The sequence below is a fragment of the Fistularia commersonii genome, chromosome 10 (genome assembly GCF_037954325.1).
Source record: "Fistularia commersonii isolate RoL2024-O1a breed Wild chromosome 10, RoL_Fcom_v1.0, whole genome shotgun sequence".
In the NCBI taxonomy this organism is placed as follows: Eukaryota; Metazoa; Chordata; class Actinopteri; order Syngnathiformes; family Fistulariidae; genus Fistularia; species Fistularia commersonii.
In genome coordinates, this window is record NC_141293.1 from 6,842,254 (window position 1) to 6,866,743 (window position 24,490).

Sequence of the window (24,490 nt, forward strand, 5' to 3'; positions counted from 1 at the left end):
TGAGGGTCGCTCTCCTGAAGTGACTGCGTGGTGTTTTGGATGAGGCATCAATTCGGCAGCAGGACCTGTCTCTTCAGGCATAGCTGCCCGCAGGGGAGGAGTACCTTCACCTTCGCTTGGTCTCCCGAAGTCCGCGTCCGATGGGCCGAGAGGGCTGAGAATGATCGAATTGGATCAAAATGGTTTTATTTTTAGCGCTCTGTCAACACGACGACTTCCCCCTGTTGAGCGAGGGTCTGACCTGCTCTGTGTGAGACGAAGACTTCCAGAGCACCCACGTCTGCGGCCACGGTGCTAACACCTAGCCTCAGATGATGTGCCTGCAACCTTGATAGAGGAATGGTTATTTTTCAAAGATCCAGCCTTTAATGTTATTGATATGAGTCAGGTTTGGTTGTATCTTAGCAACAGGGAGGGCGGTGACATGTTGTCATCTGAGGCGTCCCGCATGGAGAATCTCAGTGCAAGTCACATTTGATTTCTACGCCGCCAAATCACAACTCAGTTGTCCAATGGCCTCTGGACCATTCTTTTTGAGGTGATCCAAAACACAGAAACACAACATTCTCCCCAGGAGACAGCAGCGAGGAGACCTGTGACAGATCCCTGCTGATTGAGGTGGCCTTCTGCCTTGACCAGGACAGAGAGATAGAAAGCAGGCATGTGAGGGGGTTGGAGGGACAAATGATCTTGTACTAATACCACTAGTGTATGTGTCAAACTCAAGGCCTGCGGGCAAAATGTGGCCCACCACGTCATTTCATGTGGCCCGCGAGATTGTCTTGAAAGGTCTGATCGTCTTAAAATAAATAAGTGAAATGAATGCATGGACCATAAACTACATTTCCCACAATTCATGCTGATGATGTTACCCGCCAAGTGATGGCATCCCACCATTAGATTGCAGTGCATCCGCATCAATGCAATTTTCAACAAGAGGAATTGAGAAACACAAATGATCCCTGAATGTCTTGGAAGAGAAAAGCTGATGCAGATGGAAGGCTGTTTCAAGACAAATTGGGATGCATATGTCACATTTTGGATTTAAATGAGTAATACATTGTCATTTAATATTATTTTACATTACATTTGGTCACATTTAGTTAAACTTATACTGTTGCTGTTGCATTTGGCACTTTGAGGGTAACCAATTTGCTGATGTGGCACTCAGTAAAAATGAGTTTGACACCCCTGTTGTATAGGAATTGAATGAGTCTGTTTCAAGACAAATGGGAAGGCAAATACAAGTTGGTGCTTCAAGGAGGAAAAACAGTATGTCTTTTGTGTTATGAGGCAGTGTCGGCTGTCAAAGAGTATAATCTACGCTGGCATTTTGACACCAAACACAGAGCTATTTATGCCAAAGTCAGCCTTTCAGAAAAACAAATTTTCCAAGCATTAAAAGCCAAACTATGATGGCATCATAATGTGTTCACTAAAGCCGCATTCAAAAACACTGCAGCAGTGAAAGCTAGCTTTATTGTGGCTGAAGACATTGCCCAAGCTTCTTCTGTTATTCTGCCTCTCTCAATTGTGACAAAAAGGTTTTGAAAAAAAGTTATTCAGAGTTACATTTATTTTACATTACATTTAGTAACATTAATGCTGTTACTGTTACCTGTGGCCCTTTGAGGGCAACTATTATGCTGATATGGCCATCGGTGAAAATGAGTTTGACACCCCCGCACTCATGCTAACAGCTAAATGCTAATAGGTGACATGATACTATGATAGCTTGAATGTTCATAAAAGAAATAGTGCTGGATGCCTAGTGAGATGCTGCAGTACATCAAGCCCAAGACATGAGGTTCTTAACATGCTTTAATGAAGGGATATGAGCACAGACAGGATAGGACCGAGAGGTGCATCTTTGGATACCCCTCAGCAGAGTTAGCCTGTGGTAGCATAATAGAGCGAGGCTAGCCCCTGTACAACTTCCTCAAAAAGAAAGATCTCAAACCTGTTCAACAGAGGGTGTCCTCTACCCCAGATGGAGATCTGAAGATGGTTCCACAGAAGAGGAGTTTGCTAACTGAACGCCCCAGCTCCTGTCTACAGGGACTGAGATTTTCTTCTACGGCAGTGAGCTTAGGTGTGATCCCATTCCCGTTGCACCCTGATAGATTAAGCATCACTACCCAGGACAGGAAGTCGTACGCAGCACCTCGAGGCGGAGGTGAGGAAAGACCCTCAGTTGGTTTAAGGAGAAGAAACTTTCCCATTTAGAGTAAACTTGTTTGTGGACAGCATCAGAGTAGGTGTGTGTGTGTGTTTCTCAATATTTAACACCACTCCCGGGGCTCCTCACAAACTTCTGCCACCCTCCAGGACCTTCACCTCTCACCTGCTCTTCATCATGTTGCTGTGCAGCCCTCCATGCCATCCCATAATGACTAGTCCTCTTCTAATGCCTTTGATTACTTCTTGTTCCTTGCTGCAGGAGCATCACTCAGTTGGCATCTGTCTGCCTCCGTGGCGAGCTGCCCCTTAGCCCACTCGAGGCAGGCGCTCTGCCATTACCTTCCCCCCTCTGGCGCTCTACTTTCTTCCCCCAAAACCTTCACATTTATTCCCTTTTCACTTGAACCGCAGTCGGCTCTGTGCTTGCTCCCTCTTGCTCGTGCTCCAGTCCGTAATAATAATGATTACAATGGTGAAATGTTCTTTCATTGTAATGATCACTCAAACATTTATCCATTTAAGATGTTTTTTTCTTTGCATTGGGCTCCAGGATTCAGACGACATCTCTCCGGGGGGAGAAAAGGCAACCTTTACAAACGCTGAACAAATCAGTGTCAAAGCCAGAGCCGTGGCTGGAATCCAGAATATTTAGGGTATATTGACATCAGATGCTGAAGTGGATCTCGGTCAGTGGGCCTCTTGGATCATGCTGCCACCTTTTGGTGCTAATGCTGCAAACAGCCTATGAAAAATGAGAAAGAACATCAGGGCCAGCATGAAATACAGCAGGGAGAGTTGATTTAATACGTCATTCACAAAGAACAGCACCTCATGTTACACTTGGCATCCTGTGATCACAGCTACAGTGGTCAGTCCCCTCCTCGCAAGAAGAAGAAAGACCTTTATTGTCACCTTTAGTTATACATCGAGCACGAAATCAGACAAATTTGACTACTGCTTTTAACCCATCATGAATGAACCACAAGCAGAAGCCACAGTTGGATCCCCTCCGGGTGTGTGTGTGGGGTCTCCATGTTCTGCATATGTTTTTGTGGGGTTCCTCCAGGTTCCTCCCATGGTCCCAAAACATGCAGAAGGTTCATTGGAGACCCTATGTTGTTCAGACGGGCGAATGAGAGGATGAATGGCTGTTGATCAATGTGGCCCTGCAGCTGATCCAGGGTGAACCCCGCCTCTCGCCTAATGACTGTCGGGATAGGCTCTAGTCAGAACGCATGGTATGCCATGGAAATGTGGATTAGGACAGTGCAGGATTCCAATAACACCTGAAGATGGCAGTATACGTAAAACTCGTGCTTTTCTCTTTCTGTCAAACATCACGTTTCTTCATATTTAAGACCTCTGTGTTTTGATGTATGTGCACCTCTTACTTTTTTTTCTAGCGCATTTAAAGTATTTCTTATCTGATTTTGTCTTTTCTATCATTGATTTAGTTGCAATTCCGCTGAGAAGTTGGTAAAAACACAAAAATCGCCAGGCCCTGAACGCACCGCGGCCGAGTGTATTGATTAACGGAGGGCGGAACTTGAGTTCCACCGTCTGTTTCAAGCCGGACTTAAAAACAAACAGTACCGGTTTCCGGTGTCTGAAGAGACCGGTGGTGCCGCAGTGGAACCCGTCCGGGCGGCCGCCTGCGTCACTGAGGGTCCGACCGCAGGTCCACTGACGGCGTGAACCCGGTTCGCCAGGCGCTCGGAGCCCGTCACGATGAATCCCGGGCCGCCGCCGAGGTTCTACAAGGAACTTCCGGTGCGGATCGTGGAGGACCACCACGACGTAAGATGGCGTTAGCGTTGTAGCTCAGCCGCGGTGATCGATCGTTGTTAATTAACATTTTAATCTTAAGGGCAGTCTTTTCTGTTAGTGATCGATAATCGATCCAGTAACCACGCCAAACGGCTCCGCCCCCAGCTTGCGCCGCGCAGGCATCTGGCGGCTCAGCAGTGAGCTTAGAAATATTAGCCTGCACGCAGGAATATGGATGACGTCATTTATTATGACTACAAGTCGCCACCTAATAAAAATTGGATGTTTCAATTCATCAAGGGATGAGCTAAAATAAACAGATGCGATGAATTAGAGTTGAATACGTTTGTGATTTAACGTAAATAAGTTCGACTAAATGTGTCCCTGAATCTGTGGGAAATAGTTTAATGCAATTCATTAAATAGTGCAATGCAGTCACAGCTTCCTATCCTGTCCTCTCCAGGTGGTCCATCACATCTACCGGGCCATCGCATCCCGACACCTGCCCGTGAAGGATCTCAGCCTGGTCCACCTGGACTCCCACCCCGACCTGCTCATCCCCGTCAACATGTGTGCCGACACCGTCTTCGACAAGGACAAGCTGCTCAGGTAACAGAGGCCTTTGTGGCAATGCTAAATTAACGACTCTTAAGATGCAGCGTGACAGGACCACCCATGTTTTGTGATGTTACGGGGTGTGATCTCACCCCCTCCTGCTAATTTAAAATTATTTCAGAATTTCTGTGCTGATCCCCAAGGGGGAATTGCATAAATTGATGCCATTTTGACCCAGTGCTGTGGACGGCGGCCATTTAGGACTTAGGTGAAATGTTGCTGCTTCCGTTGTGTGGCGTCCTCTCTGTCGACCAGCATAATTGGAAGGTGTCAATCATGTGACAAGGGACCCCTCCTTCCCTGTGTGTGTCTGTTCCCAGTGAGCTGAGCATAGAGAACTGGATCATGCCAATGGTGTATGCTGGTCACGTGTCCCGCGTGGCGTGGTTGCACCCCTACTGGGCCCAGCAGATCTCTGAAGGGGAGCACAGGATGTCTGTGGGTCGAGACGTGTCCACCACCACCATCAGGTACTTGTACTCCTGCCCCACCTCTTCATGTATGTCCTTATCACGGTGTAACCCCCACCCCAACCCCCACATCCACGCAGGGTGACCAGTAAGGAGCACTACTTCCTCAGTGACGGCCTGTACGTCCCCGAGGAGCATCTGGAGAACTCCAAACCACTGCAGCTCCATGTGGTAAAAGTCAACCCCGCCCCGTCCAGCCAGCAGACACCAGCAGGTGAGAGGGCGGGGTCACTGTCTGTTTTTTGGAGATCACTCCCTCTCTTCCCCCTTGTTTTTGCAACAGTTTCACCCAATTGTCTCGTTCTTTGTCAGGATCTACCTGGCCTCCCGGGAGGACCGCGGAGGATACGGAGACGTGCTGTGCCAAGAGACCCCGCAGGGACGGCTGGGAGCTAGCGGGAAGCAGCAGCACCCTGCAGCCAGCAGGGGGAAGCAGCAGCGCCTGCAGGGTGGCCGGTGCTGAGGAGGGAGAGGGCTCCACCGCCTATATCATTAGGAGGGTCAGTCCTCTCCTCCGGGAGGCGGAGCCCTACATCCTGGACATCGACCTGGATTTTTTCTCCTGTAAGAATCCCTTCAAGGAGCTATACACAGAGGTACTGCACTCTCCTAAAAGTAGTAGTATTTGCACTATGCTTGGTAACAGCTAAGAAGACCTGGAAAGCAGGAACATGTAAGAGACTCATGATCAGGCTCAGTGACTGGAAGCCTGGATCCTGCTAAAGAGGAGGAGTTTGAAAACGTCAAGAAGGAGGAGACGATCTGAAACCAGCAGGAACCTGTGTGTGTGTGTGTGAATCTCTCAGTGTGTATGTGGATGTTCCTTTCTGGAAAGTCTTGTTTTTCCTTCACAAAGGATCCGAATAGACAGTTTTAGATGAGAAAACTCTGCTTTTCGCTGCCGGCGACACACAGTCTGAGGTGTGTGTGTGTTGTTGTTGTCTCTGTGTGTACAGGAGGAGTACGCCATCCTCCAGGAGCTCTACGGCTTCAGAGGACCCGGGCCGGAGGCCACAGAGGTCTGCAGCTCGACACCAACTCTGGAAATCCTTACAAAAGGGAGCAGGATGTCATAATAACAGTGTGTTTGTGTGTGTGTGTGTGTCCGTGTGTGACCCTCCAGGAGCAGCTTGATGAGTGCGTGGATCAACGTGTCCATCAGCTGGAGGACCTGGAGGCCACCTTCGCAGACCTGCTGGAGGACGACGGGGACGAGGCAGTGGCTCTCTGGGCCAGTAAACCTGGGTAACATGTCACCTTTTCTTGAAGGCCAGAAGGTCATGAAGGTCCACAGGGTGAATGTTCTACCACCCTCCACCCAGATGTGCCTGTAAACCACAACAAATTCTCACGGCGAGGGTGGAGACCAACCCAAATCTCCATGTAGGTAAACCTGTGTGTCACACATGTGTTTTTATGTCTCCAGCATGGCCGCCATCGCCCGACTAGTCTCCAGTCTCAAGGCCAGAAACCCCTGCCCAGACTATGAGATGGTGAGTGATCGTGTGTGTGTGTGTGTGTGTGTGTGTGTGTGTGTGTGTGTGTGTGTGTGTGTGTGTGTGTGTGTGTGTGTGTGTGTGTGTGTGTGTGTGTGTGTGTGTGTGTGTGTGTGTGTGTGTGTGTGTGTGTGTGTGTGTGTGTGTGTGTGTGTGTGTGTGTGTGTGTGTGTGTGTGTGTGTGTGTGTGTGTGTGTGTGTGTGTGTGTGTGTGTGACACAGCACCTCCCCCCTCTGATCCCTCCAGGTCCACCAGGCTGGCCTCACCTGCGACTCCATTGAGCTCCCTCACCACATCAGCTCCGACCAGGAGATCGACAGGCTGGTGTCGGCCGTCCAGCACCTTCTGAGGCTTCTGCCCAAACCCACGCTGGTGACCATGTCCAGGTGAACCCCCATCCCCCCATCTCTGCAGAGGAGCACACGTTTGCCACATGTTGACATCCTCGTTTGTCTTCCAGGTCCAGTCTGGATGAGTACTGCCCGGCAGAGCAGGTGGACGCGGTGCAGACCAGGGTCCTGTCCCTGCTGGAGAGGCAGTACGGGAAGCTGGACGTGCAGAAGGACTACGAACACACCGGCATGGAGGCTGGAGACGGGCAGGCTGAGCCCTCCTGACACACACACACACATGCACACACACACAAATAGATGATAGAAGGAGCCCTGCTGACCCTCATCCAGAGAACTGTGTGGTGTTAAACCTCTGAGGTGGCCCCTGGGGTGCAGGAACCAGACTGCCGAGGCGCTCTAACGTCTTGATCAATAAACTCCCACTGTTCCAACTCATGACCGGATACCAAGAACGTGGATACCCCAAAGGATTGGCTCCATATGACAATTATTTTATTTTATTTCCCACTAAACGCTCCTCAGACGTACCGGAGACACTTCCTGTTTCTGTGGTTCCCTCATCTTCTCGTAGATGTTTGATAAAAGGTTTCCTGCTAAAAACAATCCGGATGAGTCCATGTTCTTTTGGTTCGTAGCAAACGGTATGTGATCATATATATATTAAAACTGAACTTGCAGCATCCATCCATAGTCCTCCTGGAAACTTCAGGGTGAATCATGAACACATGAACCATCTTTTTCCACAGAATGGAGGCATATGTGCTCTTTCAGTATTCTTGCCAACAGACTGTGCTACCACTACCTCTCCAACAGACTGTAAACAGTGCAGGATCATTGCACACCTATCCTTAGGTGTGCATGAGAGGGTGAATGGTTAAATGTCTTTATATGTGAAATCTGATTGACAGGTACAGGTTTAGCCTGGAACAGGTGGTTACAACTATTCACGTCACAGAGACAAAACCATTCACTCATTAACATGTATTATAGATGTACAACCATTCATCCGTCATATGGAAATACAATCATTCACTCTATAAATCATGTCTGGACAATTTTAAGATGATATTTTATTGATCCTCATAGGGGAAATTATTTCATCACAGCGGCATAACAATGGCAATATCAATAAATATGAGGATAAATATAAATAAGAGACAAAAGATAGCAAAATACATCCACAAACAAGAGATAGCAAAATGAACTACAACAAGGATAAAAATGGACAACAAATGAAAAAACAAGGGAGAGAATAAACAACCAAAACAACAAGGAGAAGAACAGAATCAGTGAAGATAGCGATGACAAAAATAAACCGGATGCGAATGATGACACCTACAAGGATAAAAAAAAAAAGACAACAGAGTTAGGGCATTACACGTGTGAATGAGTGAGGTAGTGGTAGCACAGATGAACCTCCAGCCAGTCAGAATTGTGTGCTATCCCGACTGCTGTTGAACAGTCTGATGGCCATGGGCACAAAGGACCATCTGAAACGTTGGGTTCTGCACCAGGGTGGGGTGAGCTGTTGGCTGAATGAGATGCTGCACCAAGGAAAAGGACTGTTTCTTTTGTACAGCTTGTTTGCTTTTGGGGAAATTTCACATTCATAAAAAGAAATTGATTAACAGCAAATCAAAACTTCTGTCTTTCTACAGGAAATGTATCAGTGCAGCACCATTATAAATGAACTACAGAACCCAAAAGCAGTAAGAACAAGTTTTACTTCGGAAAAATGTTTGATATTTGTGTGTATGTGTTTACGTTCATAGAACGTGTTTTAGTTACACTCTTTATTTGTTGTTGTATAGGAATGAATATATGTATATTTTTGGGTTTCTCCTGGGTAAACAGATTTGTTGTGTAGATATATTTGTAAATAAAAAAATATTGAAATGAACCCCAAGCGGAGAACTCTTTTTTTTTTTTTAATTGAACATAAACAGTATAAACAAATATACATATGTACAAATAAACATGGCAAGGTTGAATTGAATGTCGATGAAATAACCGGGGATGAGGGAGCAAGGGACATACGGACATTCGTTCTGTATGCAATCAGAAGTTAACAGTGTTAAAGGTTTGTGAGTAATGTTTAATGCTAGACAAAAAAAGAAACAAAAATAATTAAATAAATAGATGGATAAATAATATGAAAAATTAATTAATTTAAAAAAAAAAACTTGCAAGGGGAATATAACATATATTTAACTTGGTGGTTCACATGAAATCTCAGACATCAAACTATATTTTTTGGTTTTTGGATTTCCATAAGTTTTAAGGATTTTTTATATAATTCAAAATCGTCTATAAAGGACATAAAATTGGGGGAACACTTTTGCACTCTGTTTTTGTGAATGAAGAACTTGGCCAGGCCTAAAATAACATTGACACAGAGTTCATCTCTTTTGTTGCTTAAAAGTAAACCAAATCTAATGTCATCTCTTGAGAAGGAAATTGGTGACGATGGAAAATTGTCTTTAACCCATTTTTGAGTTTTAACCTAAAAGCCCTGTACTTTTTCGTATGAGAAAAATATATGATCAGTGGTTTCAATGTTGTCTTCACAAAAGGTACAAATATTATCATCAATATTAAAGCGTACCCTCAATAATTCCGTAGATGGGTGGATGTCATTCATAATTTTAAAGTGGGTCTCTTTTGCTTTGGTGGGTATGGGTAGAGTCAGATACATAGTTTGCAGCCTGGCAATCGATTCCATATCAAATTTTCTTAAAATATTATTTTTGTTTTGACGTCCAGGGAATAAGTTTTCTGAACATTTCCTAATAAAGGAGTTGCTGCATTTTCCGTCCAGAATTAAGATTCCCTGGAGTAATAGTGGGGGTAACTGTGGTTGGATGGTTTGGCGCATCATTACATTTTTGGTCAGGAATACAAATTGTCAAAATAGTGCATTACGTAACTTTATGAACTCCTATATGGGAGGGTTAAAGCTGTGTTTAGTACAAAATTGTTCATAGTCTAAAAGACCACCATTGTCATCCATCAAGTCAATTATTGACCATGTACCTTTCTCAAACCATTCCTTGTAAAATAGAGATTTGTTGCAATGCAGTACATATCTATTGTTCCATATTATTGTAACATGTGGTGAGAAATTGTGTACATATATAATTTTCCAAAACAATAATATGTGTTTATGGAACTCTGAAAATTTGACCGGAATCTTGTTGATATCAAAGTCAGAGATAAGCAGAAGACTTAGTCCACCGGCGAGGAAGAGAACTCAGACGTTTTCAAACTCCTAGTCACACGTGACTTCCTGTTTTTCGGTCATTTCCGGGTAATTTCCCCAAAGGTGCCCCACACCGCCCGGGGGGCGCGTGTCTCCTTGTTCCGCCCCTGTTCGTTTCCAGCGTTTGTTTTTTTGGGTGTGGGCGTGGCCAGGGGCGTGTCCCTCCGCACGTGAAAGCATCCAGTGCCTCGTGCACGTCTTGTTTTCTCACCCTCTCGCCTGGAGCAGCCAGCCGGACTCCTCCGCCGAACGACCAGAGACCCGCATTCCGCCGCCCCTCCGCCGGCCAACATGAAGGACGTCAAGTTAGCCAGGATTTTCGTGATCGTCCTCTGTGCGTTGGTGTTTGTGGCCGTGTTGGCCGTCAACGCCTTAGCGGGCACCGGGACAGGTGAGTCTACTCCGGTAACGCGTCGAACTGTTTCGGTACCTTTTTTTTTTTTAACGGCCGGGAACTACTTTTCCTTCCGCCCGTGATTATACCCCCCCCCTCAAAAAAAAATACAACGAACATAACCGCGACTAATTTAAGAAATGTTTATTTAAATGTCCGTAGGTATACTGAAATTAGATATTGAATAAATTGTGCTATCGTCACCAAAGCTAAAGCTAATAGCATCCGCGCTGGTATAAACAAACTAGTGAACTAGTCCAAACCGAGGTCAGAGGTCATCAGAGGTTGTGTTTATGTTAGAGGATGATTAGCAGGTGGTGTTAATCAGTCATATATAAGTTGAACTATAGATAAAGTTTGTGTTAGACAGATCCAGGCGGTGTTCAACAAGTAAATTGTTAGAGGTGGTGTTATGCTGATGGTGGTGTTCGACGGTCTGATATGGGGATGTACAGGCAAAGGCTCTATTAGACTAATCTGTTAAATGCTCAGAGGTGGTGTTAACCAAATAAAGGTGTTGTTAAACATTCTGTTCTGTTTGCTGCATCTCCACCCCCCACCATCCAGACCAGTACAGCATTTGCCTCTTATAGAAGTCTGGCCATGAATATCTCCTGCTACTGTCTTCGGTACAATTTCTCGATCAAACTCCTCCACCGCGTGGAATTCAACGCACGGAGGACAGACGGAGCATGGGAACCGTTGTGCAACTAAGTGAAAGATCGGGCTTTAGTCTGAAGGCCCGCAGACGGACCAATGAGCACGGCCCCACCCAGCTGACTCATCTGCTGGCTTCCAGATGTTTGCTGCTTGGAGACCGACCAAACATGAACTGCTATAAACTTGATCTATTTTGAAAGGGGTGACCAGCTCCTGGTAGGAAAATGTTGCTCTTTGGAGGGGGCGGGGGTTTATCGTCTGTAGCCCGTCCATCAGAAATATGAACCTGACAGCTACAGGAGCGTGAGACCCTTACAGGGGGTGGTCTTCACTGTGTTTGGAAGGGAATCTGGACATTACCGCTCAGCTACATCATTCCTGAAGCTCCCCGGGGGTCTTCAGATCCAACTGCGCTCCAGGAGGACCAGCTCCAGTTGGTCAAAGTCACTGTGACCTGATTGGACAGGATTCTGACCATATTTGAACAAACAGAAACCATTTCCTCTGGACCTGAGCATTACCCCTGGAGGACCTGATGGGGATGTTCATCAGACCAGTACTCTGATTACTCTCCCCGGCCCATCTAATGATCATCCGCAAAGGAAACAGTCTGTGAGCACTGAGGACCCCCAGCTGTATTCCAGGGAGGAGAGGAGTGCAGATTGTAAGAATAGAAAGAATACGCAAATACCCCCCCCCCCTAAAACAGTGACTCCAGTTAGACAATAGAGCTCCTCTGTCCACTTCCTTTCACCACCAACCCCCAAGGCTGTCAACGTTCTTTCCTCCTGTTTTTTTCCACTGTGAGCAGGAACTCTCAGGAATGCCTCCTCGCAGGCTTTGACATAACACTCCTCTGTTCCCGCCCAGGTCTCTTCACCTCCACTGTCGGTAATGTGTCAGCACGCTACGACACTGACATCACCCCCGCCAGCTGGACCTTCTCTATCTGGGGGGTCATCTACACCTGGCTCAGTCTGATGGTCATCTACATTACCCTCTTCATCTTCAGAGGGTAAATAGCTTCACTACCAGGGGAGGAGGGAGGGGTCTTGGCGTTCAGATGATCTGATATGTCTCTCCTCCAACAGTTCCTGGGCTCAGTGTCTGTTGCCCTGGGCCTTCTACTTCTTCTGGCTTGCCAACTTGATCCTCAACATAACCTGGTTGCTGCTGTGGGACCGAGAGTACGTCTGTTTCTCTTCCTCCTCTGCGCACAGAACCAGAACCCAGGGCCACCTGCTCCTGCTGGGTTGAAGTGGAGCAGGAGCTTCAGGATGATGGTTCTCTGATATAGTGGATGTTTGATGATCTATGGAGAGAATTAGCTCCAGCACCGTACGCTGGAGCTACTTATTTACCTGGTGTGCTCCTAAGTCATGGAAAACCACCTCAGGTTCAAGGACATAATGACTGAATGAAACTGACTCATTATACTCCAGAAAAGTACATGGAATACGTCAAACATGCATTATAAAGTATTTCATTGTGTATTTACTTGTAGTACTTTTTATGTATTCACATACTTGATCTTTAAAGTGCAGGACTACTCTGCACTGGAGTATTTTTTGGCAACACTTTTTGTGACAGTTTTCTCCTCCCGGCAGGATGATGCTGGCGGCGCTGCTGGTTCTAGTCCTGATCCTGATCACCAACATCTGCACCCTATTCTTCGCCTGCTTCTCAACATACCGTTACGGCCTGTGGCTGAAGACCTACTACCCCAAAGACCTGGTTGCCCTGCGGATCCTGGTGGGTGTCTCCTAAATACCCCCCGCCAACCCCCATCCCCCCCTCCACCCACTTATGTCTGCGTCTGCAGGTCCAAAATGGCCTGGCTCTCTACACCACGTGGACCGCCATTGCCACCCTGATTAACTTTGCCCTGGTCCTCAATTTGTGGGGGGTGGAGCGGAGCACAGCGGCCACGGCCTCGCTCTGCATCCTGTTCGCCCTGCTGATCGGCTGGTAGGTGCGTCGGCTTCAGTGCTTCATCAGGATTGAGGCGGCCACCAAACCCTCCCACATGTCTGCAGGTTCATCCTGGAGAACTGGGTTCTGGACCGCTGGGTGCGCTACATCCTGACCATCTACCCGGTGGTGATCGTGGCCCTGTTGGGCAACGTTCTCCGACACTACGACCCCAAGGACCCCCGGCCCAACGCCATCTTCAAAGGTAAGCCCGGCAGAGCTGACAGAGGCAGGTGTCAGGGGACTACAGAGGAACCTTGACCTCTGAGAGCACCAACTTAGGAGTTCTCAGATCCGACCTGTACTTCAGTGGATCTTTAGCTTTGTGACTGAACCCGGATCTGAGTTAGGAGTGAGCAGGATGAGTTTTTGACACCCACTTAGCCACCGCTGTCCGTGAAGTGATGTTTAAAAATGTTCTGCCTGTCCCTAGGTGTATGTTGAGATGAGTAAGTTGTTGGTGAGATACGGTAATAGAGAGCATCATCTGTGAGACGGCAGGAGACATTCACAGGGCGGCGGACGGCAGGAACGTTGATGGACAAGGCATTGGAAATGCCATTCAAAGCCGGTCAGGGACGGTTTGATGGTTTTAAAAAGAGGAGCAGCTTCACTCACAACTTAGCGTTTAGCAACACATTGTACCATTTTAGTAGTAGTGGAGTTCTTTAGTGGAGTTTTTTTTCCATTCATTTTAATGTGGAAATGTCATGTGATACATGCACAATGGTGAGGAGCTTGGTCACGGAGCCAGTTAAACTCCTACGTCTTGTCCAAGTCCTCATTCACGCACTGGTCGTCTCATATAGTCCGATTAAAAACCCAAGCATGTTCTCCAAATTGCTTGAAGTTATCTGCTCTGATGTCTCCTTTCAGTGGTCCTCCTGGTTCTCACCTGTGTGTTGCTGGTGGTCCGACTCTGTTACGTCATCTGGAGAAACAAATGGCGGCCCCTCTACTCGCCCAGCTCCGGCCATCAGCTGACATCCCCCCTGGACGGCAGCAGGTTCCACTTCCTGTCCTAGTCAGCGCCAACCGGCAGATGCTCATTTCTTACTCACGCGTGGCATTGACTCGGATCTTACCTCCTGCTCGGTGTGCAAACCAACACGCTTTCGGTATTGGGATTCAGAGGTCTGTGTGAACCTGCAGTGGCGAAGAGCAAACCTGTCGCAATCCCCGGCCTGTCACTCTGAACTCAAACTTACCTGATGCCTGTCATCCAGTAACGTGTCCCTCAGAGAACATCCCTCTGCTGCTCAGTGCTGGACTCCCATGATGCATCACGGCGGCCGCCACGCAGAGGCGTCTGGCAGATGAGGGACCATCAGCCTGGATTCTCAAGAAGCGAATCGAGGAGGAGCCTAGGAATTGATCTTCAGAGCACTTTGTGAAAAAAATAAAAACTGCATGTAAAGCATCCCGTGTAGTTTCACACTGCAGGAACCGAGTGAAACATCTGTGTATCTTCAAGTTCTGTTTTCACTCGTTCACACTGTCCGTCTTCTCACCCCTCAGGTTTGTATCACCATTTAACCTTGTCCTGTTTTTCAATAAAACACCTGCATATGACCGTGTCCGAAGCTCTCCAGCCCTCTCACCCCACCCTGTGGTTCACCTAGAAATGTCACCTGAGCGAGGGGGGTTACTGGATGATGATTCAGATAGACGCAAATCCTTCTTTTGGCTTTTCCCGTCAGGGGTCGCCACAGCGAGTCAACTTTCTCCATCTAACCCTATTCTCTGTATCCTCCTCTCTCACACCAACTGCCTTCATATCCTCTCTCACTACGTCCATAAATCTTCTCTTTGGTCTTCCTCGAGACCTCTTGCCTGGCAGCTCCAATTCCAGCATCCGTCTACCAATATATTCACTATCCCTTCTCTGTACATGACTGAACAATCTCAGTCTGGCTCTGGTCCTCTGACCTTCTCTCCAAAACATCAAACATGTGCTGTTCCTCTGACAGACTCATTCCTGATCCTATCCATCCTGGTCACTCCCAAAGAGAAACTCAACATCTTCATCTCTGCAACCTCTAGTTCTGCCTGCTGTCTTTTGGTCATTGTAACAGTTTCTAGTCCATACAGCATCGCTGGTCTCACCACTGTCTTGTACACCTTTCCTTTTATTCTGGCTGAAAGTCTTCTATCACATGGTACCCCTGACACTTTTCTCCATCCATTCCAACCTGCTTGGACCCGTCTCTTCACTTCTTCTCCACACTCTTTGTTGCTCTGGACTGTTGACCCTAAGTACCTGAAATCCTCCAGCTTCTTGATCTCCACTCCCTGTAGCCTCACCATTCCACCCGAGTTCCTCTCATTCACACACATATATTCTGTCTTGCTGCGACTAACTTTCATTCCTCTCCTTTCCAGAGCACACCTCCACCTCTCTAGATAGAAGCAAATATGATGGATAATTCTTGGATAGGAGTAATGAACCGGACTTTGATCATCTAACTTGTTGCATACACCTGTGGGTGCCTTCTTCTGCTACGTTAGCAGGCAGCTGTAGTTTTTGGCCTAGATCAGATATCATCTGGTGGTGTACAACTTTCACTGGGTGTTTCAGCCCTCAACCACAACACCCTCCATTTGGTGGGCCCAGCAGTGAGGGGCCAACTCACAGCCCATCTGCCCCCAGTCTCCAGCATTCCTCTTCTCTCCTACTCCAAACCCTCCTAGTGTGAAGGTGTTGTTGAGCAGGACACTGAATCCATAACTGGATTCAGTGCCGATGGACGGCAGCCTTCTGCACATGCATCATCAATGCAGAGAACGAATTTCCCCACAAGGGATTAATAAAGGATAATACATTACATCCCTCGCGTTGCTAGTTGCAATACCGCCCCCGACCACTAGATGGCGCCGCGGCTCCCGACAGCAGAGGAGCGTCCACACAAAGAAGAAAAGGCGGGAAGTTTAGAAAGTGGGCCGCCGCCCCCTCGCAACCGGCGCGTCTGTGGTTACGGGGGCGGGCGGTAGACGACCTTACATCCAGGATGACAGCCACGGACACGGAGGTCCAGGACGGAGGCGGATCGGAGACGCACATAGAACAGGGCGGAGATGGACCGACGGTGGAGGAGGCTAGTTAGCTCGCCGCGGAGAGGTACTACAGCAACGGCGTCGGAGTATGTCAGTTCGCTTTGGTTCCCGTGGAAGTTTCCCCCCCTGACAGGCCGTCTCTCAGCTCTGCGATTGAAAGACTTAAAACAGTACTTCTGTCAGCAGCCGCTCGAAAAAACGACGTTGAAGCGACTTGGTGCTGTGACGTGTGAGCGTTCTCTTCGGAGCAGACGGTGCTACTTCCGGGTTTGAATCGGCTGGTGGGCGTCGGGTCAAAAAAAAACCATTAATGTCAACCTGTTTTATGAATGTAAATCCAAATGTACAAGCAAACGTATATACTATACTAAATATTAAATTGTAATGTTCGTCAGTAATGGTTTGTGATGAAATGACTGATGGTGCGTTCAAGGACCCGCGAATTATTGCGACAGGTTGAATTGCCTGAACTGACCCTGGCTCGTTGGATAGGTCAGTTGACACTGTTGATTATCTCGGTCTCCTCTTTTTGAAACCTCCATATTTATGGGATGGAAGTTCTTTACTTCATTTGACATTATCTATTTCAAATCTGAGAATAAAAGCTAAAGAGTCCAGCGGTTCTTTACCTTCACTGGACAAGAGGAACAGAGGCTGTCAACCTTCTACCTACAAATTTCTTGTTGCAACACCAAATACATTCAATTGTTTTAAACATGCTTTGCTGCTTCTGATTGGAGTGTGTGTTGAACCATAATTTTATGTCTAGTCTAGCCCCCTGGAGATCCACCTCTGGTGTGTGTGTGTGCACACGCACGCGTGGCACCAGAACAGACAAGGACATTCGGACCAAAACCAAGTTTAATTTTTTTTTTTTTTTTTTCCGTCAAGTAACTCACAGAATTCACATTCATCAATGACGCTGATAATAGCTGCGGCCTCACCCCACCCCCCAACCCTGCCCGAACAAAAAAAAAAAATGGTCTGGACCACCCCACTGTCCACACAGACCAGGTGGGGACGAGAAGGCCTCGCCGTCTTCATGTCGAGACGTAAAGGAAAGAAAGGACGTGTTCTGTGATGTTCCTCACCCTCCGAGATGAACACCTTCGGTGTCGCAGTAGCTTTGTGAGATGGAGAATACTTCATTGGTCTTGACCGTCTATGGAGCTGCAAAAAGATAACCCGCCCACCCCGACCCTTGACCCCAGACCCCACCCCGGCTCCATCCTCCCCATGTTACAAAAGACAGATATAAAAGGACGAGCAGTAAAGAGTGCAGCCACAGATATCAGGACAGCTTGATTCCTACGAGGCAGCAGATCCTGGACCGTAGCCGAGGCTCCCGACTCCGCCCCCAGGCTCTAAGCTCCGCCCCTAGCACGGCTACCACACATGGCTTCAGGTGTGTGTTTCCGCAAAATCCTCTTTAATTGTCTTTTTTTTTTTTTAATTTAATTTCAAGATTTTTTTATTTTTTATTTTAGGCACATTAATCCCAAAACTTGAACTGTTCATTGAATTGTTTCAGTTTAGTCCTGCTTCTTTTGAATTATGAAGGAACAGTCAGCTAACGTCAGGGCTTTAATTTAATGGCCAGAGAAAAAAAGTTTCATCCGAACATCTTGATCCTCCTGGATGAAAATATTCACATTTAAAAAAAAAAAAAAAAAACTAAAGAAGCTGACACTCCTTCGTTTCCAGAGGCGGAGGTATGGACAGGGGGATCTGCTGCCTCCTACTGAGATAGAAAGACACGGAGAGAAAGATACAGAGAATATAAAACAAACGGCTTTTCTTTTTACAAGAGTCCGTTCAGGAGGCGCCGACAACCCTCCGCTTCTCCTTCACACGCTCCTCCTCTTCCTTGTGTGTGTGTGTATGCAAGTGTAGCCAAGTCCAACTGTGTACTCCCTCCAGGCGCCTCTTCGTGTATGTGTGTGTGTGTGTCTGTGTGTGAGAGAGTGTGTGTTGGCAGGGCATTTCTACTTGTGCTCTTTCGTCGGGGCGAAGTAGAGCTCCATGGGTTTGTTGACCTTCCAGTACTTTTCGCTGACAAGCTCCAGGGAGAAGGAACCGTTCAGGACCTGAGGAGGACGAGAGGGAACGTCACCACACGTCCGTGTGTGTGTGTGTGTGTGTGTGTGTGTGTGTGTAAGACATCAAAGGTTGGGCTTTTGCAGAGGAGTTTCAACCCAAGTTACTAGTTATCTGTCCCAATGTACTTTACTCTCAGTACTCCATTACTCAGGTCTTTACTTTTCCCCTCCACCTGTGTAATGAAATCTTCTTGACATCTTCATATTTCCTTCAGGGGTCACCAGAGTCAATCATCTGCCTCCATCTAACCCTCTCCTTTCGTACCAACTACTTTCCTGTCTTCTCTCTGGTCTTCCTCCAGATCTCCTCCAACCCAGATCTCCACCTCCTCTGTCCTTGTCCAAACCACCTCAGTGTTACTTTATCTCATCGAACACGTGAAGCCCCTCTGATGTACTCCTCTGTCCTCCTCCCTCTCCAAAGACGACCTCCACCTTCTCCACCTCTAATGCCCCCCGGACTCCTCACTCACGGTGAACTGGTTCCCGGCGGTGGGGATGTAGATGGTGTACTGTTTCTCCGACGCCGCCTCCACGTTGACTGGGCTGGCCTCTGCGTTTCTCCTCAGTTCCTCCAGGGCCAGACGCACTGCCAGATACTTTGACAAGTGGTCCACTGTGGCATTGCCGGACGTTTTGATGTAGCGGGGGACGAACTCCACGCTAGGAGACAAAATAAACACACACACACTTCATCACCAGGTGGGATTAATGCAAGCAATCGGCAGGTCTCTATGTGGAATACCCATGGTTATGGCACCACATGTCTTGGTGTGAAGTGACACCAATAGCAACAGGAATGTCCGCTGGTCACCTGTTGTGTCCGTCATCCTTCTCCATCAGGGTGGGGTGCGGCCTGAAGACCAGCTCGATCTCGCTGGCCCCGCCGTCAATCACTGAGTCCCCGCCACCGTTCTCCGCCGCGTTGTCCATGTCCAGGCCGCTGTCATCACTGGTCTTGGTGCGCTTGATGCTCGGACCCGCCTCCTGGAGGCCGGGAACACACGAGGGGGGGCAAAGTCACAGAGATGTAGAAACAGCAGCGCCCCTTCGAGGCGTGGAGAAGATGCCGACTCTCACCTGGTTGCTGTGGACGGAGGCGTTGCTGCAGTGGGAGGAGTCCCCGTTGTCCTCAGCCCCGCTACCGTTCTCCACTGTGTGCCTCTTTCCACGCTGAAGTCTGACCACGACCATGCACAATGTTAGAATGGGCTGAGCTCCACACATGTGTGTGTCTGTGTGTGTGTGTGTGTGTGTGTGTTTGTTTACCTGGTCATGGCCTGGATCTTCAGCCCTTCTTCTATGCTGTGGGACAGGGCCTGCTGGTTGTTGTGTTTGCTGATGCGGGCCAGCACCCTCTCCTGGTGGGCTTCGTACTCGTCCCGGCTGGGGTAGATCTTACCTAGGATGAGGAGATGCTGAAACACACCATCGTCCAGGAGATAGTAGCTTCACTGCAGCACTCATGGAGAATGGCCACACTTACTGATCAGCGCGTCAAAGTTGGGGTCTGGGCGCAGCGACCGCTTGGACACCAGCTTCTTGCGACAGGTAGGACACTCTTTGTTCCTGGAAGGACAAGAAGTTTGACTTCATCACTATCTTCGACCTCTGTCCACACAGGTGCGACAAATTCCAGCAGGTAGGTGGCCTTCATTTCCTCCCTCCGACAGAACGTACCAAGACCCGGTAGATACCACTTTGTTTTGGTAGCGCAACTTGTTTTGAGGCAAGACTGCTGGGCATGTTAGTATATAGCACAGATAACGCATCTTTGTGGAGGCTGAAAAGGCAAAAGGCGGAGGTGTGGTTGTGTGTGTGTCCCCTCTCCTAAGCTTGAGTTCTATGAGTTCTACCACCACCAAATAGTTCCATGCATTCACCCTGGACCTTTAGGATGCCTCTCACACCTGTGGAAATGGAGGGCGGTGTGAACGTCCTGAAGCTGTCACAACATATGGTGGAGGACCTCCACATGGACATATGCAGTGTCCCGGGACCCACAGCAGAGACACTGTGCCTCTGCTTGAACCCTGACATCCTGCAGACCTTTAGACAACCTCCACAGGTCCAGGCCAAGGTGTGTGTGTGTGTGTGTCTGTGTGTGTGTGCGTGTGTGTGTGCGTGCGTGCTTGAGAAAGGGGCTTTTTGTTTGGAGCCACCAGTGAAGCCCAGTCCTCCTCATCTGGAGGGCATCACATCTCATTTTCACCACAGGTCAATGCAGGTCCAGGTTCTCCCTGTGGGACCTGGAGAAGCTCCACGACTCACCCGGATCTCAAAGCTGTGATGATACAATCGGCGCAGAAGCGGTGAAGACATTCTTTGGTGGTCATGGTGTTCTTCAGCATATCCAGACAGATGGGGCACATCAGCTCGCTATGCAGGGAGCGCGGTGATACCGCGATCTCCAGTCCGTCTGTGATGGCCTCCTGGACACACAGGTGTACACACTAGGTCAGCGCACGCACACCCACACGCGTACAACCTTCTCTCAAAAACATCTAGCATGTGCTGTCCCTTTGAAGGACTCATTCCTGATCCTATCCATCCTGCTCACTCCCAAAGGGAACCTCAACATCTCCATCTTTGCTACCTCCAGCTCTGCCTACTGTCTTTTCCTTGATGCCAGTGACTCCAAACCATACGGCATATCTGGTCTCACCACTGTTTTCTGCACCTTTCCATCAATTCTTTAACACTTTTCTCCACCCATTCCAGCCTGCTTGAGCCCGTTCCTTCACCTCTTCTCCCCACTCTCCATTGCTCTGGACTGTTGACCCTAAGACCTTAAAACCTTCTTTATCTCCACACCCTGTAGCCTCACCGTTCCACTTGGGCTCCTCTTATTCACACACATGTATTCTGTCTTGCTGTGGCTAAAATCTCAAGATATTCCTCCACCTGTTCACTGCTCTCACTACAGATCACAATCCTCTGCAAACATCATGGTCCATGGAAATTCCTGTCTAGCCTCATCTGTAAGCCTATCCATCACCACTGCAAACAAGAAGGGTCTCAGAGCTGATCCCTGATGTCGTCCCGACTCCACCTTGAACTTCTCTGTTACACCCAGACCACACCTCACCACTGTCTCACAGCTAGCATACATGCCCTGCACGAGTCTAACATACTTCTCTGCAAATCCAGACCTCTTGAAGTACCATAGTTTCTCTCTCTGCACTCTGTCGCATGCTTTTTCTGGATCTACAAAAGCACTATGCAGCTCCCTCTGACCTTATTGATACTTGTCTACCGGCATTCTTAAAGGAAATACTGCATATGTAGTGCATCCACAGGGTTCTACATGGTTCCCTGTTTTTATCTTGCTTGTTCTGCACACAGCGTTATTGTGCTCCTCTGGGTTCTCTTAAGGCTCATCTCTGCTCAGGCTCCATCTGTGCACAGGTATGTCCATCCCAAACACAGAAGATGTAAGACATCTTCATTGTCTCCAGGCATTTTCATTTCCACAGGCATATCAGAGCCCACCCTCCTCAGCGTGGCCGCTAACTGTCACCTAAATCAAACTGAAACCCGAAGGAGATGCTATTCGTTAACCGGGCCGGTCGTCTCCCTGTCATCAATAGAATTGATCACCAGTGATGGATCAGTCAGAGGGGCCGTCCCCCAACACAGCGACTGCTTGACTCCTTGACACAAACACTTACCTGTGGGGTTCTCTGGAGCTCGTACAGACTCAGCTCCCAGGTCTTACTGAGGGGCTGTACCCCGTTGGTCTGCACCGTCTGGGTCATGGCTGCAGAACTGGAGCACAAACACAGACAATGAGAGACGCCGGTCCACCCGGAGGGTGCGGGAGAAACATAATCAGTGATTACCACCAACATCATCCCAACATGCAAGAAATGCATAACAAGGAACAATATTCCCTTGTTGGTGGACGGTTTCCACTGAGCACCCTCATACACAGGTTCTCCTCAAGCATCGTTTCTTGTTTTATATTTCATCTTTTGCGAGTGCAAACCTCCACCTGACAGCTGCAATCTCTCTATCACACGTCAACCCCCCCCCCACCAAAGCTTTACTGCCAATAATGTCATTTTATCTTTCATCCACTAAACTGTCTTGATTTGGACAGCAGGTGTTGTTTTTCTATTTCGCTCCTTTTTCTTTTTTCAAGCATAATCTGAAATTTAATTTCCCTTTCAGAGTTGAAGTCACAAGCTCACGCTTTAAGGTTCATGCATATTTGTAATCAGAACCTGGTCGCAGCGTTGTGTTCACGCTGCCCTAATAAACACACACTCACTCGATACACACGGATTGGAGTACACAACCACCGGCCTAGCGTGGATGCAGGCGGAGGTGAGAGGCAGGGAGAAAACTCACACTCACTGCTTTTTTCATCAATGGTCTAAAGTTGGATAATTGGGCAACAAGTGTTGAACACACACACACACACACACACACACACACACACACACACACACACACACACACACACAGGGTCGTTAGCCGAAGCTCCCCGGCTGCACTCTTTCCTCCCGTGGAGACCAAAATACTAAAACTGTATTTTTCTTTCAGCTCCCAAGACAATAGCTGCCCGCTGCCCCAGCTCAGCTATTAACAGTATATTATCTCGGGGGGCACCCCACGAGTGTCCGGAGGAGGAGGAAATGCAGAAAATAATCAATATCACAAATAAAGGTGTCCTTGCTTTCATTTCCGCCCAGGGGACATACAAGGCACCACACCTGGGTTCTCCACAGAATCTGATGATACAAATCAGCATGTTCCACGGTATAATCCATACTGTGGAAAATAACCCCCCGCTCACACGTCCTGCTCTTCTAGAACCGTCAGACCTTCAGGTTCAGGAAAGGCTTAACTTCTCAATGGGTACCTCATCTCTGAAGCAGGAAGGGAGGTCAAGGCCGACACCTGAGCCCCAATCCCATGCTCATCCAGGTGTGGGGCGGAGGGGTAAGTGTGTTAAACCTGCACCTAGTTGAAGGACAACTGCTCTAACTATTCTCTAGAGGGGTGGAAAACAAAATAAATGGAGGCAGAACGCAGGGCCGGTGTCCTCAGGGGTCAAAGGTCACCACCAGACGGTAATCAAACCTGATCACCTTTTCGAGATCAGTCGGCTCCACTTGAACGCATCCAAAGACAGTTTACATTTTTCTTTTCTCTGAGGGGGAAACCTGCGTGATCCCCACGGTCGTGACAAGTCGTCTCGGTGAAACGCCCCCCCCCCCCGCCCCACGCACGGATTTTCCACGGAAACCTCTTCGGGAGGGGGGTCCGGCTAATGCTAACTAGCTAGACTCGGCTAGCTATTCTTCGGGGCACACACGATACGGCTGAGATTCGCGTCGTATCGGCGGATAAACCCCAGGCACACGACGCGGGAGGAGGCGGCGGCCGGGACGCCGCCTGCGGGACGACTCGAATGTTGAATATATGGGGGGGTTAAAGTGAATACGAGCGGAGTCCCGCGGGGCGGCGGGGGATGCGAATTGACAGGGGAAAACAACAACAGAGCGCGGACCGACCCCGCAACCTCCCGTGGCCAACTCCGCTTCTCCGGGGGGGCTGCGTCTAACGTCTCACCGGCGAAAACCTCCCACTCCCGGGGGTCGCTAACTCCCCACCGCGGGTACACACACATATCGTTCACAACAACAGACATTTTTCCACGGAACACGACTGGGGTTGTTGTGTTTTTTTTTCGTACTTACATTTTCAGCTGTGGATGCGAGACCGATCCAGCCAGCGCGTTTTAGGCGAAGGCAATATGGCGGACACGCTGGCCGCGGTGCATTGCGGGAAATGGAGGCAGAGTGCGAACAGTGAGTGTCTCTGCTCCGGGGGCCCGGAGCCGCGACGAGAAAATATATATACATAGGTAAAAACGCCACACCTGACTCACATTCAGTTGTGTATATATAAAAAAAGAAAAAACACTTTGGGTCTTTTTTTTTCTTAACAAACACCTTAATATTTTACGCCGTGACGCGTGGAGTGAAAAATGTCATCAGAAAATTCAAAGATATGCTGTATTATATTTTAAAGCACGACTGCCTGTGTTTTAGTTATTTGACTAATGTGCCTTTTTCTGGTTCACTTATGCTTAAAGTCACACAAAACGAACGGATTAACACCCCCACAAAACGTTTATTTCCATGATTATACGTTTAACC

The 24,490-nt window shown here is 48.3% G+C and overlaps 3 protein-coding genes and 1 long non-coding RNA gene across 4 annotated transcripts; 2 read left to right on the forward strand and 2 right to left on the reverse strand.

Moving 5' to 3' along the window:
- Positions 1-1,806: 1,806 nt before the first annotated feature.
- Positions 1,807-3,790, reverse strand: LOC147230195 (uncharacterized). Its single transcript, XR_015106676.1, has 3 exons — positions 3,775-3,790; positions 3,010-3,061; positions 1,807-2,923 (listed from the first exon to the last, which is right to left on the reverse strand). It is a non-coding gene; the product is annotated as an uncharacterized LOC147230195 (long non-coding RNA).
- On the forward strand, positions 3,783-8,779 carry c10h5orf22 (chromosome 10 C5orf22 homolog). Its single transcript, XM_086153436.1, has 10 exons — positions 3,783-3,978; positions 4,412-4,557; positions 4,884-5,033; positions 5,114-5,247; positions 5,346-5,629; positions 5,990-6,052; positions 6,157-6,278; positions 6,460-6,526; positions 6,777-6,916; positions 6,991-8,779. Exons 1-10 carry the CDS (start codon positions 3,910-3,912, stop codon positions 7,145-7,147), a joined length of 1,332 nt encoding a protein of 443 aa, XP_086009562.1. The 5' UTR covers positions 3,783-3,909; the 3' UTR covers positions 7,148-8,779.
- A 1,552-nt stretch (positions 8,780-10,331) lies between these two features.
- On the forward strand, positions 10,332-14,739 carry LOC147230197 (uncharacterized). The gene is made up of 7 exons (XM_086153437.1): positions 10,332-10,533; positions 12,067-12,211; positions 12,288-12,383; positions 12,804-12,948; positions 13,019-13,164; positions 13,233-13,372; positions 14,044-14,739. The coding sequence occupies exons 1-7, from the start codon at positions 10,434-10,436 to the stop codon at positions 14,190-14,192; spliced, it is 921 nt and encodes a 306-aa protein (XP_086009563.1). The 5' UTR covers positions 10,332-10,433; the 3' UTR covers positions 14,193-14,739.
- A 2,325-nt stretch (positions 14,740-17,064) lies between these two features.
- On the reverse strand, positions 17,065-24,089 carry rnf2 (ring finger protein 2). The gene is made up of 9 exons (XM_086153438.1): positions 24,029-24,089; positions 21,992-22,088; positions 20,592-20,752; positions 19,807-19,889; positions 19,590-19,722; positions 19,401-19,500; positions 19,135-19,307; positions 18,794-18,983; positions 17,065-18,308 (listed from the first exon to the last, which is right to left on the reverse strand). Exons 2-9 carry the CDS (start codon positions 22,076-22,078, stop codon positions 18,207-18,209), a joined length of 1,029 nt encoding a protein of 342 aa, XP_086009564.1. The 5' UTR covers positions 22,079-22,088; positions 24,029-24,089; the 3' UTR covers positions 17,065-18,206.
- Positions 24,090-24,490: the final 401 nt, after the last annotated feature.